Source organism: Chlorella variabilis, assembly GCF_000147415.1.
Source record: "Chlorella variabilis unplaced genomic scaffold CHLNCscaffold_16, whole genome shotgun sequence".
Lineage (NCBI taxonomy): Eukaryota > Viridiplantae > Chlorophyta > Trebouxiophyceae > Chlorellales > Chlorellaceae > Chlorella > Chlorella variabilis.
The window spans coordinates 140,611-156,586 of NW_005435072.1; the positions used below are offsets into that span (position 1 = coordinate 140,611).

A 15,976-nucleotide genomic window follows, 5' to 3' on the forward strand; every position below is an offset into this window, starting at 1 on the left:
GCAGATGGGCTACCTCGATACCCTGGACCCGCGGCGGCGGGCCAGGGTGCTGCAGCTGGGAGGCGCCGCCGCCGCCGCCCCGCGTCGTGGTGCCGCCGCTGCCGCCACAGCTGGGCTCGCCGCAGCCGGTGCGCCGCCCGCCCAGCTGCTCAGCCCTGCCGAGGTATCACGCCTGCGGGTGCGGGAGCGGTCGCTGGCAGAGGAGAATGCCAGCCTGCGGAGCAACCTGCAGGCGCTGCTGGCTCGCACCAAGGCACTCGACAGAGAGTTGCAGGTGACCGCTTTTGATGGGTGCTGCCGTGTATCGGAAGATACCGCGCCAGCGGGCTGCCTGGTGGCTTGTAGGCTGACCCCTGTCCCCTGGCCGCCTGCCAACCTGCAGGCCCAGCGCCACGCCTCGCAGCAGCGGGAGCAGCGCGCCGCCGAACGGCACGCCGCCGCCGCGGCGCAGCAGGAGGAGCAGCTGCAGCGGCAGCGCAGGGCGCTGCTGGACCTGGCCGCCGCCGCCGAGAGCCTGGCGCGGGAGAATGCGGAGCAGCACGCGCGCCTGGTGGCGCTGCAGGTGAGAGGACTGATGGGTGCTAGCTTGCTTCAGGAGCTGCAGCTGGCTGTGCATGGTGTATGGCCGGGGCTCCGGAGACGGGAGGCTCAGCTGCTGCCTGCCTCACTGCCTCACTGCCCAGGACGAGAACGCAGCGGGCAGCCGCAGCCGCGCGCTGCAGCAGGAGCGGCTGGCCGGCCTGCAGAGCGTGTGCCTGCAGCTGGATCAGCAGGCAGCAGGCGGCAGCATCAGCATCGACGGCGGCGGCACTGGCAGCGGCGGCGGCGGCCAGCATGCGGAGCTGTTGCAGCAGCTGACCTCCACGCTGAGAGCGCTGGGCCCCGCCAACGGCGCCACGGCGGCCGGCGCCGGCAAGCTGCCACCGGCGGTGGCTGCCGGCAAGGTGACCCGCTCGCTGCCTCTGTGCTCCTGTCCTGACCCAGCCTCTGCCACTGCGCACCCTGCCCTGCCTTGACCTCCCCAGCCCTACACCGTGCCCTGCAGGCGGAGGCTGCGGCCAGGGGGCTTCCCACTGACCTTCGCCTGGCTCTGAGGGAAGTGGAGGCGCTGCGGCGGCAGCGGCAGGGGCTGGAGGGGCGGCTGCGGGCGGCAGAGGCGCAGGTGGGGCCCCCGGCAGCTGCCCCTGCTGCTGCGCACGCCGCTGGCGCCTGGCACTAGTACCAGCACACTGCACTGCCCTGCTTGCACAATGCTGCGCTTGCTGTCCCTCTCCGCACCACCCTGCCCTGGGATCGGCGGTGCCATGCCCCCACTCATAGGGTTGCCCCCTCATTGGGTTGCAGGCTGCCAGGCTGCATGCCGAGCGGCAGGAGCTGCAGCAGAGCCTGGCCCGGGAGCGGCACGCGGCGGCCGCCGCCACGGCGGAGCTGCAGCGGCAGCTCAAGGCGGCGAGGGAGCGGGTTGAGGGCATGGTGAGTTGTAGAGGTGGTGGCGATGCAGCGCTGAGAGGAGCCACGGTGTGGGATGTCGCGACTAGCAGGGCCTGGCTGGGCTGTCGCGACTGGCAGGGCCAGTGCAGCTGCGTTTCCCACAGCAACTGCTAGCTACCTTACAGGCTGTGGTTGTCTCATGTCGCCGCCGCCCCGCTCCCCTGTGTTCAGGCCAGGAGCTGTGGGGAGAAGGATGGCGCGCTGGAGCAGCGGGACCGGTATGTGGCGCAGCTGGAGCGGCGCCTGTTGCAGCGCGGCCAGCCGGCTGCCGGGCGGCGGCGCTCCTCCGGCGGCGGCGGCGGCAATGGGAGCGGCGCCGGCTGCACAAGCGCCGCGGCAGCCTCACGCCTCGTGGCAGAGGCGCTGTCGGCAGGCTGCGGAGGGAGGGTGCCTGCGTGCGAGCAGGTGATGCCTGAGGCGGGATGCGCCCCACGCAGCCAGCATGCTGCCGCCACCGCCACGCTGTCTCCCAGCTTGCTGTCGCTGGCGGCCCTCTCCCCTGAGCCTGGTTCCTCCGGGACGGACTGGCAGCGGCGGCAGCAGGCGGGACATGCCAACCGGCGTGAGCAGCAGCAGCAGCAGCAGCAGCCGGGCCTTCCGGCAGGCTTGGATGGCTGCCAGCAGGGTGAAGCTGAGGAGTGCAGCCCCGGAGCGGACAGCACGATCCCGGCAGACTCGCCGCGGCGGGACCTGCTGCCGCCGCGCCGGCTGCGCTGGGCACTTGATTTATCTTCCCAGCTTGAGCAGCAGGAGCAGCAGGAGGAGGAGGAGGGGGATGCTGAAGAAGAGGCGTGGTGTGACTATCGCTTGGGGAGCCCTCCCGAAGAGTCTCCCATGCCAGGCCGGCACAGAGGCAGCGGCTTCGGCGGCATGAGCGGCAGGCAGCAGCACTGCAGCCAGTGTGATGCAGGCATCAGCAGCAACCCGCTGTTCTCCTTCCGCCCACAGCCGGCAGCAGCAGGCTCAGAGCCCGCTCCCGCGGCTTTCTTGGCAGCTGGCGGCTGTGGCGGCGGCGGGCACACCAGCTCGTTTCACAACGAGCTGTTCTGCGCTGCGCCACATGGCGGTGCGCCGCCGCTGCATCCAGCCAGCCAACGCGGTGCCGCCACTGTCAGTGAGGGGGAGGGTGCTGAGGAGCAGCAGCTGCCCGCCCGCATGCCCTCGGGAGAGTTCCCCTCTGTGTCGGCACTGCTGGAGGCGCTGACGCCTGGCTCCCAGCCAGCGGCGGCAGGCCCTCTGCAGGAGCAGGCAGCTGCTGGGGCAGGGGGCCAGATGGGCTCTGCTGCTGTGCCCGGCAGGACAGCGGAGCCGCAGCCGCTGGCAACTGCAGCCTGCCAGCCGGACGCTGGCAGCCGGCCGGACAGCGGAGCCACCGACGCGGCCGTAGAGCGGAGGCTGCAGGAGGCGGTGGCCTGCTTCTTTGCCACGTCAGCACTGAAGCAGGCGCCAGGTCAGCGGCAGCAGCAGGAGGACAGCGGCGCACGGCGCCACCAATCGCACGGCATGCAAGTGCCTTCAAGCAGCGGCGCCGCATGCAAGCAACGCCAGCATCAGCAGCAGGGAGGCAGCCCCGCTGCTGGCAGAGGGAAGCCAGCGCTGAGGAACGGGCGCATCAATCGTGCGGCAGACCAGCATCAGCAGGGGCAGCAGGCCGGCGGCGGCCCTGCCGGCAGGTGGTAGCCGCCTTGGTGGCTGGTAGCGTCACGCTACCACGGTGGTTCCTCAGGCCTTACAGTTACAGTGCCAATGACTTGGCATTATTAAGGTACATGGAAGCATGGAAGGGCTACATGGTATCAAGGATGGTATCCACAGTGTAGTTGTAATTGTGACAAGAGACATGGTACGACAGAAAAAGCAGGAGGCTGGGAGAGGCGCCCATGAACCTAAGCAACCAAGCAAAGGCACAGTAGCTAGCAGGCTGGGCACCAGCCTGAGGCCAGTGCGTCCGGCAGCGGCCGCTGACACATATCCAAGGGGCCTGAGTCTAGTTCATCATCATCATGCCTCTGCAAGCAAGACGGCACATGCCAGGCGGGAGGCGTCAGCGCCGGGGCTGGGGCAGGGGCACAACGCGGCTGGACACACATGCATGCTTTGACCCCCAGCCATCAAGTCGGCAGCCCATAGCAGTGGCGGCGAGCGCCAGGCGAGGCAGCGGTGGCTGCCTCACCTCCGCATCATGCGATTGGGCCGGGTCAGCAGCACCGCCGCCGCCGCCACCTTCTTGCCGTTGTTCTTCTTCGGCTCCTCCGCAGGCGGCGGCGGGGCGGCGGCGGGGTAGGGGTAGGGCGGGGGCGCGCCGGGGGGAGGGTAGGGCGCGGAGGAGGGGGGCGGGTAGTCGGCAGGATAGCCGGCGGGTGGGGGCGGTGCAGACGCCGCTGGTGCAGGTGCTGCGGCAGGGACGATGGCTGTTGCTGGCTCGGGGGCGGCCGCAGGAGCGCTGGGAGCAGCTGCCGCGGCTGGAGCCGGGGCAGGCGCCACCGCCGCCTTGGCGTCCGCAGCTGGCGTGTCTGCAGCCGTCACCGGCTTGCTGAAACCCATCTTCTCCAGGGAGTTGCGGATCTTGCGGACCTGCAGGCGGGAGGAGGGAGGGAGGGAGGGAGGGAGGGAGGGAGGGAGGGAGGCGAAGAGGTCTGTAAGGCCGTGGAGGCAGCAGCATCACCTCTTCTGCCTGGCCGGCATCCGTAACCCAGCTGCAGACTGCCGCACTGGAGCCCGCTTTCGCGGCGGTTGCCCACCTGTAAGGGTTTACAACCCAGCTCCTTCATCAAGTCCTCGTCGCTGAGCTCGAGCAGGTCTGCAGTTGGGCGGCGGCGGGCGCGCGGGCGGGCGGCGGAATGCAGCGGTCGGTAGCGGTGAGGCGCGTGTTGCCTGTCGGCTTGTGGGTCCGATCCCTTGCCGCAGCGCAACACAAACGACACTTCCGGAATGCTGTCACGACAACGGTGTTGCCCCGCGGCCCGGATGGTCTCACCTGCGCCTGCAATCGCGTTGTCCTTGAAGGCCGCTGCGACATATTCAGGGAGTCCCAGAGTCGTTATCCAGGTGCACACCTCGCCAACAGACCACTGGGAGGGACCGGCATCTGGCATGGTGTTGCTGCGGTGTGTGGGTGGGTGCTGCTGCGGGGTTGGAATGCGGCTAGATTGATTGCAAAAGGTGTGTAGTCGGTGAGCAGATGGCAATCACGGATGTGGGCGGGGTTAAATACAGGTCCAGCAGCTGGTGCTCCAGGCCCTTCGTGGAACCGCCCGCGGCCCGGGGAACATGTGGGGAACCTGTGATAGCAGCGGCAGTCCCAGCTGCGCGCCGTGAGCATTGCAGAGGGAGGACGCGGAGTGTGGCACCGGCGGGCGGGAGCGCAGCCGCCGCCATGCATCCCTCCTGCCGGTCACCTAGCAGCACGTGCCACTGCTGCCATGACGCCGCCCAAGCGATGCCAGCTGGATGTCGCAAACAATAAATCAACCAACTAACACCATTGATATTGAGCGCCGCCGGCAAAGAGAGGAGAAGGCATGCACAAAGGAGGACGTAGAGATGCGCAGATGCATAGGCGTCGATCGTTTGGGTGATGGGTAATCGAATCAAGGATAAAGAGGCACCAACATGTTGCCTGCACGCGTATGTGTCCGGGCACACAAAAACATGCGCGGCAGCGCGGACGCAGTTGTCGCTAACAGAACCTGGCTCGAGCTGGCGAGCGGCGGCCCGCTGCTGCCCGAGCTGACGGCCAGGGTGGCTCCCTGCCTTCCTGCCCGGCCATCTGTGCATGCTCGCTGCTCCTCAGTTGTTGGCGGCGAACATCATGCCGCTGCAGGCAGCAGGGGATACGGAGTCGGGCATGCTGGTTTGGCTTCCAACAGCCAAATCAAGCAGGCAAGCTGCGGGCACGCTGCAGCAGCGCCTCGCCAACAGGCGGGCACGAAGCAAGGCCTCATCCTGCAGACAGGCACAAGCAGCGCTGCATGGTGGCCGCATGGTATGGCATGGCCTTCCCTCTCACCGCCGCATCTGTTTGTTATTGCGATGGGCCATCAGCACCACCGCTGCTGCCGCCTTGTTGGGCCCCTGCTTCTGAGGTGGCGGCGCCTCGGCGGCGGCGGCGGGCGCTGCAGGCAGGGGCGCGGCAGCATGCGTGCGCCAGCGGCGGGGATGGTCAGGCGCGGCAGCCACAGCCACGGGCGGTGTGCTCCCAGGCCAGGCAGCAGGCCAGCCCGGGAGCCACCCCAGGCAGCTTGGCGCCCGGGGCTGAGAGAAGGGTAGTGAGGTATGTGCGCTGGCGGCTCCAGAGCACAGGCATTCGCTCCCCGCTCACCGGGGTATGGGTATGCAGGAGGCGGCGCGCCGCTGGGTGCCACCTCGCCGGCTGGCGGCGGGTAGCCGGCGGTCGGGTAGCCGGCGGGGGGCGCCGCGGCGGCGGGCACCACCGCGGCGGCAATTGGCGCCGCGGCTGCCGGGGCCGGCGCCGCCACCGGCACCGCAGGCTCGGCGGCGGGCTGCTGCATAACAGCGCTGCCAGAGGGTGTGCGGTGGAACCCCATCTTCTCCAGAGCATGGCGAATCTTGCGGGCCTGAGCAGGCGGGAGGGAGGGAGACGGCGGTGTTTCAGAGACTCCAGGCGGCGGCATGTAAGCCTGGCAGGCGCCTCGGCTAGGCTTCACCTGCAGCGGCTTGCAGCCCAGCTCCTGCTTTAGGTCCTCATCGCTCAGCTCCAGCAGATCTGCAGGGCAGAGTGGCAGGCATAGAAAGGTACAGGATATGCAGGAGCAGAGTGGGCGAGCTGCGGCGGCGAGCGGCGAGCGGGTTGGGAGATGTGTGGCGGAAGCACCGCCGGCTGGCTTGTCTGCGCATGTGTCGAGTGCGGAGGCTGTTAACTGAGGCTGCGGCCCGGACCGTGAGGGAGCACTCGCTAGGGTTGGTGTCAGGACCTCCTCAGCCTGCCTCTCCCAACCCCTGCCAAGCACCGCTGCAGAGATCGCGCTATGATGCTCACCAGGCCCAGCAACCGCGTTGTCCTTGAACGCGGCGACAACGCCCTCGGGCAGTTCCAAATCGTCCTTGAGCCAGGCAGCGACATCCGCCACAGACCACTCGGAGGGCCCCAGAGCTGGCATGGTGTCGACTGCAGCGACTGCAACGGCGGGGGCAGGTATGTACGGGCCTCCAGACGCGTCGCGCACAGCAGGGTTGGCGGCACCGGCGGCTTGCCGCCTGCAGCCCTCAGGGGCTGTTTTGTTTCAATCCCACAAGCCATGTACCCCACAATGAGGGACTTGTACCCAGTCTTTGACCTTGCCACAGGTCAGCCGTGAATGCGGCGCTCGGTTGCGGCCGGCCGTGTTCGGCGTTTGCTGAGCAGGAAATGCAACGAACTAAATCAAGGCCTGGTGTTTAGAGCGGGCATATCCTCAGAATACAGGATAAGTGAAGACACGCGGGACGCGTGGTTTTGTGCCTCACCCTGCCGCAACCGCATTGCGGCGGCAACACGGCACCACCCGACGCAGGACGGGACGCGGTACACATCCCATTCAATCACACGCAGGGCGGGATGACGAGCTCGGCCATCGGAGGCGCCTCTGCGATCTCCTGGGCAGGCTTTCCGGCGTAGGCAGCCTCACCGCGCTCGAGGCGCGACCCATCGCCCATTTCAGAGCAAGACGCTTGCTCTGACGCCTCTCTCGCTGCGTAGAGCATCATGGCGAATGTGGTATCGGCGGTGGCGGCCGCGGAGCAGGAGTTCCGCGCCTGCGCCGCCTTGCGAGAGGGCGGCACCAGCCCGCAGGCGCAGGCGGCGGCGGCGCAGGCCGCCAAGCTCTACGGCGCGGCCCTCAAGGCCCTGCACCGCTTCGGCGCCACCAGCCGGCGCTTCTGGGAGTCTATCGAGGCGAGCCTTCACTGCTGCTGCGTGCACGGCGCTCGGCACCGCCGCCGCCCACCGCAGCCGGTCGTGCCACCACAACCCCGCAGCCCTTCCCCATAGGCCTTTGTACCTCTGGCTCTGCCCCGCTCTGCAGGCTGTGTCCCTGGCTCTGGACACCATCCTGCACACCTACCCCGGGGATGCAGACTACTACTTCAACGCGGCCCAGTTTGAGGAGCTGGTGCTGCCGGCGCTGCTCGCCATCGGCACCGGCGTGGGCGTCAACCCGCGCGGGGGGCCGCAGCTCATCGCCCAGATGGCCGTGGTGAGACCTCCCTCCCTTCTTTCCTCCTCCCTTCTTTCCTCCTTCCTTCTTTCCTCCCCTGTGCCGTCGTGGCCGCCGTGACGTAGCAGGGGGGGCAGGCAGGCGACCGTGCATCGCATGCACCTGCCAGCCAGCCCGCCTGCCCTCCGTCCCGCTGCCGGTCCGCCTGCGCTCGTGCTGGCGGCGCCGGGGTGCCGGCTCGCCACCCCAGACACACCCACCCCACACGCCCCCGCGCACGCTGCCTCTCGCAGGTGGGCGACTTTGTGCACCACTCGCATTGCGAGGCGCTTCCCCGAGAGCTGCTGGATGCGGCGGCGGGGGAGCTGTGCCGCGTGCTGGGCCTGCTGTTGGGCTCAGACCCGGAGGTCCTGTACTGCACGCTCAGCGCCCTGGGCACGGTGCGGCGCGGCGCCCGCTGCCGGGGGGATGCCAGTGGCCGGCGGCGCGCGGGCTGCAGCCGCTTGCTGCCCCGGAACGCACCCTGGAGTGCCCAGCAGCCCACCCCTTCAGATTCCGCTGCCGCGCCACGCGCCGCGCCGCGCCGCGGCAGCCAGCGCTTGCCGCAGGGCTTGCTGGCAGCCCGCCCGCGCCTCCCTCCCTCTTCCGCGCATCCGCAGCCCAGCGCCCCATCCCTCTCCGCCCCTGCCGTACTGCCTCTTCAGCTGATGTACAACGAAACCCGGCGGGACCGTTCTGGCGGAGAGGACTACACGCGCCACGTGCCGCTGGCGGTAGCTGCCGACCTGGCGCGGCGCGGCGCCCTCAAGCCCGCGCTGCTGATGCTGGAAAGGACGGCGGACGTGCACGCCGACATGTTTGGCGGGGTGGGGGACGGCAGGTGAGGCGCCTTCCCCGCGAGCCCTGCCCCGCCCTGCCTGCCATGTGTCCTCCCGACTCCCCGCGCATGGCCGACAGCCTCGCACTGCGGGCACCCGGCGCTTCTCGCCCTGCTCCCCCTCTTCACACACGCACCACCACCTGCATCCCCGCTTGCCCACTTACGTCACAACTTCCTGCACCTAACGCGCTTCGCTTGCCCACCTGCCTCGCTTGCCCACTCCGGCGGGCCTGCAGCCACCTTCAGCCCGCCCCCTTTGCTTGCCCACCTGCCTGCCTTGCCCACCCGCCTGCAGCGCCTTCTCGCACATATTGATGATGGCGCAGAGCATGGTGGCTGGGCTGCTGGTCACCGGCGACGTGGCGGCAGCGCAGCGCTGGGGCCGCTGGGTGGCGCGCCGCCCCGCCGCCGTCGCCATGCTGCTGGACGGGGTGGTCGACCCTCGGGGCGAGGTGGGCGCCGCGGTGCCGCTGCCGCGGCCGGTGCCGGGGCTGGGGCTGCTGCTGCTGCTGCTGGTTGCTGCTCCCGCCTGGCGCTCCTGCTTGGTGCTGGCGCTGCCGCTGCCGCCGTTTCTTGCTTGTTGTTGTTGTTTGGGGCTGCTTTACCACGCCCCAGCACGATGTCTTCCCCCAACGCGACGTCTTCCCCATCCACCCGTCGCCCACCCTCCCGCGCGCGACCCCTCCCCGCGCCTGCAGCAAGCCACGATCGACGTGCTGAGCTGCCTGCGGCTGGCGGGGCGGCTGGCCAGCGTGTGCCCGGAGCTGCTTGAGAAGCTGGATGCCGGCGGGTTCAGGGCCCGCGTGGAGCGCTTGCGCCGGGCAATGACCTCGTGAGTGCCGCTGGCTGCTGGCCGCCGTCTGCCGCCGCGGGTAGCTGTGCCTGCCTCGCCCTGCATGCCTGCATGTGCATATGCCATGCATGACCCGCGTACTGCTCGGGGAGTCCCGCAGCAGGTACCGTACCGCACAGTGCATGCCTGCATGCCTGCATGGTCGCGTGCATTTGGGGGGGGGGGCACCCGATTGCTTGTCGGCACGAGCCGAGCTAATACAGCGCCCCGCTGCCGCCTGCCGCGCCGCCCGTGTATGCTATGCAGCCCCGTGGACAGCGACGAGGTGGCGGCCTGGCTGCAGCGGCTGTACCAGCCACAGCCGGGGCAGAGCGGGGCGGACTTTCTACCCGACTACGCCCCGGGGCCGCGCCCCGAGGCGCGGCAGGCGCGGCAGGCGGCGCCTCCCACGCGGGAGCAGCTGGCCGGCCTGCCCATACGGGACCTCATGGCTCGCCTGCGTGCGGCGGACCTCGACGCCAACGGCTGCACCGAAAAGGGAGAGCTGGTTGAGTTGCTGGTGGCGCACGGGCAGCAGCGCCAGGCCGCGACGGGCGCAGCGGCGGGCGCAGCGGCAGGCGCGGCGGCCGGGCAGGCCGGGGCCGCGGCGGCGGAGTGCGCGGCTGGCCCGGCGGCGGCGCGGCCCGCGGGGCGCTCCTGCGCCGCCTGCGGTGCCACCAAGGGCCCAGGCGTGCGGCTGCAGAAGTGCGCGGGCTGCCACCAAGTCTACTTCTGCAACACCGCCTGCCAGCGCCAGATGTGGCCTGCGCACAAGGCGGCATGCCAGGCGGAGGCGGCGCGGCGGGCGGCCGCTCGGGAGTAGGCCGGCTGGGGCGCGGGTGGGGCCAGCAGGCGCACGCCTGCATAGAGCCTCCCATCTTGTTGTCTTTGTTGCCTCATCTGTTGTCACTAATTTACGTTCGAGTGCCAAGCCAGTGAGCTCCGACGTGGCGCTCAGTAAGGGCGACGGGGAGCGGACGTGCACAAAAGAATGGCGGCGGTGCGCGCAAGTGGAGCCAAGGCGAGCGCCGGGTGGAGAGGGTCAGCGGGACGGGAACAGTCAGTGCTCAGTGTTGTGTACAGGAAGCGCGATAGGCGAGGAGAGCCGACGGGCTGACGGCACGGCGGGCGGCGAGCGGGTGCAAGACGCATGGTGTCGCAGACTGCCGTGTGCGGCCCGCCACGAAGCGGCGCCAGCCTCAGCCTCATCATCAGCCCCAAGGGTCACGCCTGGGCCGCGCTGTGGTGGCTGAGCAGCCCATCCTCCACCCCCGCCGCCGCAAACGCGGCGGCGCGGCCCCTGCAGGGCTCGCACGCGCCGCATGGCGCGGCGCCGCCCTCTGCGCACGAGTAGGTGAGGTGCCAGGGCGCCGCCACCTGGTGGCCCATGGTAATCACTTGGTGCTTGCGCAGCGCCAGCAGCGGCATCAGCAGCTGGATGGGCGGCTCCAGGGTCTGCGGTAGCAGCAGCGGGGGAGGCGGAGAGTCACATATACATGCAACACACATACTGTGTTCACTGTGTGTGTGTGTTTGTGTGAGTGAGGAGGAGTGAGGGTGGTGACGCAGCGGCGCCAGCTAGTATGGCAGGCCCATGGCAGTGCAAGCGCCACTGTACTGCCTGTGTCACGCATGTACTGCTTGTACTGCACCACGCCCCGCAACTGTACTGCACTACACCGGCCTCACCTCGTACAGGCTCTCGATGTGGTGCAGGAAGGGCAGGGAGGCGGAGGAGTAGACCCCCAGGTCATCCTTGTTCAGGCAGATGGCGATGTTGGCCGCACCAGAGTCCGCTGCAGGGGGTGGAGGGAGAGGGAATATATAGGGACGAGAGGATGAGGACAGGTGGGAGGGCATAATGGAGAGGCTGGGCCGGGATCGCCTCCCGGCAAGCAAGCGGTGGACGAGGCAGGCAGGCAGGCGCTGCGCAACCGGTGTGCCAGGTGGCCGGCGGCAGCATGAACGTTTGCCCTCACCCGCAAAGCTGGCCGCCAGCGACAGCAGCAGCAGGTTGCGGTGGGGCAGGGGGTCGTGGTACCGCCGTCCTGCCTGCAACCGAAGGGGGCAGCGGCGGCGGCAGCAGCAGCAGCAGTGGCTGATCAGCGGCCACGGCTTCAGCAGGGCTGCACCCCTGCCCGGGAGAGCTGCGTCACCACCACCGTGCCCGCACACCCACCGTGGCCATGTTCAGCTGCAAGGGGGAGAGGAGGGAGCGGGGCTGAAGGGTCAGCAGGCCCCCCAGGGCATGTGGGGTGGGTGACCACGCCACAGGTGGCGGGTGGCTGGTGGTGGTGGCGGCGTGGGCAGGTGCGCGTGGCTGGTGATACCAGGCAGGGAAGCGGGTGCTTCTCACCTGATGCGCCACCATGGAAGCGTTGATGGCATTGAAATCGAGCCCCAAGTGGCGGCACATGGCCTGCAGGCGGCGGGATGAGAGCAGGGCCGAGCAGCGGCGATGCGCCGCAGGAGATCGCTTCAGCAGAGGCAGCGATAGCTGTGGCATCGAGGAAGCAGTCGCTGCATGGTTTGCCCTTCCGGGGCTTGCCGCGTGCATCACCAGCTGCAGCGCGGAGCGCCCCAAGCCAGGCAGGAGGCGGCCCACCTGCTGCGCCGCCTCCTCCTGTCGCACGTTCTTCTGCCCATAGTCGATAAACAGCGGCAGCAGGTGCTGGGCGTGGTCCCAGTGCTTCCAGTAGGCCAGCAGCGCCGCAGACTCGATGCCGCCGCTGACCAGCACCACTGTGGAGCCCTGCCGGGAGGGGGGAGCGAACGGGGCCGCGCAGGCCGGCAGGCAGTGGAGCGGCAGCGGTGGTGGCGCGTCTGCTGAGACAGCGGGCCGCAGCGTGCTGGCAGCGCTTGCGCTGCGGCTTGCATGGCTGGCTGCGGCTTCAGCGCACCTGCTTGGGCGCGCTCATGGCAGGCTCATCTAGCATCGAGCCGCTGGCTGTCCTATAGCGGCTGAACCCTCGCCCGCTGACCGCCCGTGCCGCCGCCGCCGCCACAGCGGGTAGCGCCTCCGCGGCGCGCGGCAGGGCATACTGCAGAGCTAAGGACCCCACCCCCTGCGCCAGGCGCAGCATGGCTTTGGGTCGCCAGGAAACGATGAGCCACACGATGAGCCACACTCTCGGGCTCGCTGTTGGTGGCCTGCTGGTGACTTACAATGAGCTTTGCGCTGGAGTCAAATGATCCGACGCCGCTCCGGGGCTGGGTTCCCCCTCCGGCAACCGAAGTACATGATCCCAGCTGGCACTGTCCTGCGGAGACTTCCAGACATCCTGCTTCAAGGGCTGGTGGATCCCGAGTTCCGCAGTGTTCCCAACATCCTCCTCCCCGGCTTGACGCCAGTCTGCAACAGCCCGCAGGCCATCCGCCTTCCCTCCCGATCGCGAAGCTTGGCAGCAGGCCAAACCAGCTCGATGGACGAGCACTTTGAGACTGCGACGGAATTGATGTCCAAGGGTGAGAAGTGCGGCGCCATCACTGGGGCCACCGCCGCTGCCGCCATCTCCCCGAGTGTCCGGAACCCCGGGTGCTGCGCTGCCCGCCCGCCGCCGGCGCTGGCCTTGCTGGCTGCGCCTGGCTGTGCCTGCAGCACCAGCGCACCCTCAAGGACGCCCGGGAGCCGCCGGCAAAGGTCACACGCACTCACCAGCATTGCCGCGTCGCCAACTCCCGCTGCCCCGCCCTTGCACCCCCCCTGCACCCTTGCAGCCGCAGTCGGCGATGGCGCCGATTTCGAGGACGAATTCTCCCAGCCCGACGCCCCCGGCAAGATTGTGCAGATCACGGTAGGTTGCAGCAGCGCAGGGGGACGTGACAGGACGGGAGCAGCCGACTGGATGCCGCGGAAGGGGCCGGCGCCGCCGGTGGCTGAGCAGGGAGGGATTGGGGGATGTGAGACACAGTCCCCCAGGCCGCGGGGAGGGACTGGGGGAGACGAGAGACCGCGAGAGACCGTGCTGCCACCCCGCCCGCGCTGCCTCCTCACGCTGCTGCCGCCGCTGGCGCCACGCGGTGCAGGAAGATGGCGGGGTGAAGAAGGAGGTCCTCCAGCCCGGCACGGGCTGGGAGGAGCCTGAGGCCGGCGACAAAGTGCGGGGTGAGCCTGCCGCCGTGGTGGCCGAGGGTGTTCTGCCTGTTAGTAGCGCTGGCTCGCTGGCCCGGCCAGCCGTGCCTGCCTGCCTGCCTGCCTGCCTGCCTGTTCTCATTTGCCTTCGCCCGCCTCCCTGCCTGCCTGCCTGCCTGCCTGCCTGCCTGCCTGCCCGCCCTCCATCCTCCTCTGCCCACCCTCCAACCTGCTTCACCCGTCCGCCCGCAGTCCACTATGTGGGCACCCTGGAGGACGGCACCAAGTTCGATTCCTCGCGGGACCGGGACGAGCCCTTTGAGTTTGACCTGGGGCAGGGCAGCGTGATCAAGGGGTGGGACCTGGGTGTGGCCACGATGAAGAAGGGGGAGGTGAGGAGGAGGCCCTCCGGCCCTGCCACATGCCTGTGGCTGTATGTCCTCCTCTCCTTGCCCCCGCTGCGCCCGCTGCGCCCGCTGCGCCTGCCGGGCCTGGCTGGGCGCCCGGCGCGGCGAGCACGCGCTCCTCCGCTGCGCTGCGCTGCGAATGGCTGGCCGCCACCTCATCATTTCAGATCATCTTGGATTTAGAGTCATCTTGGAAGGTACCCACCTCTCCCCTCCCTGCCCCGCTTTCCTCCCGTCGCAGGTCTCCAAGCTGACCATCACAGCCGAGTACGGCTACGGCGCCAGCGGCTCGCCGCCCACCATCCCCGGCGGCGCCACCCTGGTGAGATGGGCTGGGGAGAGCCCGCGGGAGGGAGTTCAGCCTGCGGCTGCCGGGCAGGCTGCGCCCCTGCCACCTGCGCGCGGCCTGCCCCGGACCCAGCCTCGGGCCCTGCCTGCCTCCTGCCCAGGCCTGACCCTGCGCCTCCTGCCTGCCTCCTCCCTTCCTGCCCGGGTCCTTTCTTCCCGTCCCTCCCAGATTTTCGAGGTGGAGCTCCTGGATTGGAAGAGCGTCAAGGACATTGCCGGGGACGGCGGCGTGATCAAGACGGTGGTCCAGGAGGGAGCGGGGTGGGCCAAGCCGCAGGCACGGGATGAGGTGTGCGTGAGGTGGGTGCGCCGCGCCGCGCCGCGCCTGCTACGGGGCGCTGAGCCTGCCGCGCTTCGCTGCCCCTGCTGCGCCACCCCGTGCTGCGCTGTTTCACGCTGGGCCGGGGCTGTCCGCTGGCTGCCTTGCGGGCGCCCCCCCCCCTTTGCCCGCCCACCCGCCGGTGCCACCCCCGCTCGCGGCCCCACGCCGCCACGCTGCTCACGCCTTCGCCGCCTTCTGCTGCTGCTGTGTGCCTGCAGGTTCAGCGCCAGGGTGCAGGGCGCAGACGCCCCCTTCTACTCCACCCCCGAGGAGGGCGAGGAGTTTTGCCTCACCGACACCCACTTTTGCCGCGCCATCGGCACAGGTGGGTGGCCGGCATGCCTGGCGCCGGCTGTCGGCTGCCTCGTGCCGGCTGCAGGCTGCCTGCTTCCCTGCAGGCACGCTTGCCTTACACCCTGATTTAGCACCCATCCATTGCGCCAACTGAGTGCCTCGCTGACCTCTGTACTGCCCTGCCCCGACCTGTACTGCTTCAGCCGCGGCAACCATGAAGAAGAATGAGGAGGTGAAGCTAGTGGTGAAGCCAGAGTGTGAGTGCAGCTCCTGCCTCCTGCCTCCCCTGTGCATGCCCGAGCATCGCATGCTGCCGCTGATGCCGACTGGCGCCCTGCCACCGCGAGGCGAGGCGGTCTGGCCAGCCTGCTGCAGCGCCTGCCCTGAGCTCTTACTGCTTTCCTCCTTTTGTGTTTGTTGTGGCGCAGACGGGTTTGGCGCTGATGGCCGGGGCGCCGAGGTGCCACCTGGCGCCACTCTGGAGGTGGACCTCACCCTGCTGGGCTGGAAGAAGGTGGAGAAGGTCACAGGTGGGGCTGCGCTCACCGGCAGCGGGATAGGCCGCACCGCCAAACTTCGAACCTGCCTGTCGGTCCCATGCGGGGACTTTCCAGTTTGGTTGGCGGGTCTGACGGTTGGGTTGTTGCGGCGCTCTTTCCGCCCCACAGATGATGGGCTGGTGATGAAGAAGACGCTGGCGGACACAGAGGACTGGAAGCGCCCAAATGCTGGTGAGGCTGGCGCCGCGGCCGAGCGTAGCGGCCTTCGTCTGTGGCTGGCGCGGCCGCGGCGTAGCGGAGGGAGCTGCCCTGCTGCTTGCATGTGCCCAGGGGCAAAGGCATCCCCACCTAAGGCAAACCGCCCCAAACACAAGCCCCCCCTCCCACACACACACACAAACACACACCGCAACCACACCCAAACACATGGATTCCCATACTCGCCCTCCACAGGCTCCCAGGTGACCCTCACCTACGCCGCCCGCCTGCCCGACGGCACCGTGTTTGACGAGCGCACAGCAGACGCGCCGCTGCAGTTCACCACAGACGAAGGTACGGGGTGCCGGGGGTGCCGGGGGCCGCTTCTGTCGCTGCCGCCGCCAGCCTGGCCTCTGCCCCTGCCCGGGCGCCCCTCATCGAGAGCGCATTCGTTGTGGGGGGGAAAGAGCGGGGCTA

The 15,976-nt window shown here is 69.2% G+C and overlaps 6 protein-coding genes across 6 annotated transcripts in view; 3 read left to right on the forward strand and 3 right to left on the reverse strand.

Moving 5' to 3' along the window:
- Positions 1-4: 4 nt before the first annotated feature.
- On the forward strand, positions 5-3,171 carry CHLNCDRAFT_136304 (hypothetical protein; the record flags this gene model as incomplete). Its single annotated transcript, XM_005845662.1, has 7 exons — positions 5-274; positions 383-562; positions 684-944; positions 1,046-1,162; positions 1,345-1,473; positions 1,663-2,941; positions 3,119-3,171. The coding sequence occupies 7 exons, from the start codon at positions 5-7 to the stop codon at positions 3,169-3,171; spliced, it is 2,289 nt and encodes a 762-aa protein (XP_005845724.1).
- A 307-nt stretch (positions 3,172-3,478) lies between these two features.
- Positions 3,479-4,586, reverse strand: CHLNCDRAFT_136305 (hypothetical protein; the record flags this gene model as incomplete). Its single annotated transcript, XM_005845770.1, has 4 exons — positions 3,479-3,500; positions 3,665-4,065; positions 4,233-4,291; positions 4,469-4,586. The coding sequence occupies 4 exons, from the start codon at positions 4,584-4,586 to the stop codon at positions 3,479-3,481; spliced, it is 600 nt and encodes a 199-aa protein (XP_005845832.1).
- Positions 4,587-5,280: 694 nt separating this feature from the next.
- On the reverse strand, positions 5,281-6,611 carry CHLNCDRAFT_136306 (expressed protein; the record flags this gene model as incomplete). Its single annotated transcript, XM_005845771.1, has 5 exons — positions 5,281-5,308; positions 5,501-5,606; positions 5,813-6,068; positions 6,159-6,217; positions 6,491-6,611. 5 exons carry the CDS (start codon positions 6,609-6,611, stop codon positions 5,281-5,283), a joined length of 570 nt encoding a protein of 189 aa, XP_005845833.1.
- Positions 6,612-7,195: 584 nt separating this feature from the next.
- CHLNCDRAFT_58422 (expressed protein) lies at positions 7,196-10,161 on the forward strand (the record flags this gene model as incomplete). The annotated part of the gene is made up of 7 exons (XM_005845663.1): positions 7,196-7,444; positions 7,515-7,685; positions 7,940-8,086; positions 8,351-8,526; positions 8,822-8,978; positions 9,225-9,358; positions 9,626-10,161. Coding segments are annotated over 7 exons (1,569 nt in total), but the record flags the coding sequence as incomplete, so codon positions are not given.
- Positions 10,162-10,582: 421 nt separating this feature from the next.
- On the reverse strand, positions 10,583-12,441 carry CHLNCDRAFT_136308 (hypothetical protein; the record flags this gene model as incomplete). Its single annotated transcript, XM_005845772.1, has 7 exons — positions 10,583-10,813; positions 11,048-11,154; positions 11,338-11,410; positions 11,532-11,552; positions 11,715-11,777; positions 11,964-12,110; positions 12,259-12,441. 7 exons carry the CDS (start codon positions 12,439-12,441, stop codon positions 10,583-10,585), a joined length of 825 nt encoding a protein of 274 aa, XP_005845834.1.
- A 246-nt stretch (positions 12,442-12,687) lies between these two features.
- The window catches only part of CHLNCDRAFT_36304 (hypothetical protein), a gene marked incomplete at its 3' end in the record, with an annotated part of 5,354 nt that continues 2,065 nt past the window's right edge, over positions 12,688-15,976 (forward strand). The window contains exons 1-11 of the mRNA XM_005845664.1: positions 12,688-12,823; positions 13,076-13,152; positions 13,385-13,463; positions 13,683-13,822; positions 14,079-14,159; positions 14,355-14,485; positions 14,726-14,832; positions 15,005-15,058; positions 15,230-15,331; positions 15,470-15,532; positions 15,755-15,853. Coding sequence (XP_005845726.1) covers positions 12,781-12,823; positions 13,076-13,152; positions 13,385-13,463; positions 13,683-13,822; positions 14,079-14,159; positions 14,355-14,485; positions 14,726-14,832; positions 15,005-15,058; positions 15,230-15,331; positions 15,470-15,532; positions 15,755-15,853 — 976 coding nt within the window. The 5' untranslated portion in view covers positions 12,688-12,780. The remainder of the gene's footprint in view (positions 12,824-13,075; positions 13,153-13,384; positions 13,464-13,682; positions 13,823-14,078; positions 14,160-14,354; positions 14,486-14,725; positions 14,833-15,004; positions 15,059-15,229; positions 15,332-15,469; positions 15,533-15,754; positions 15,854-15,976) is intronic.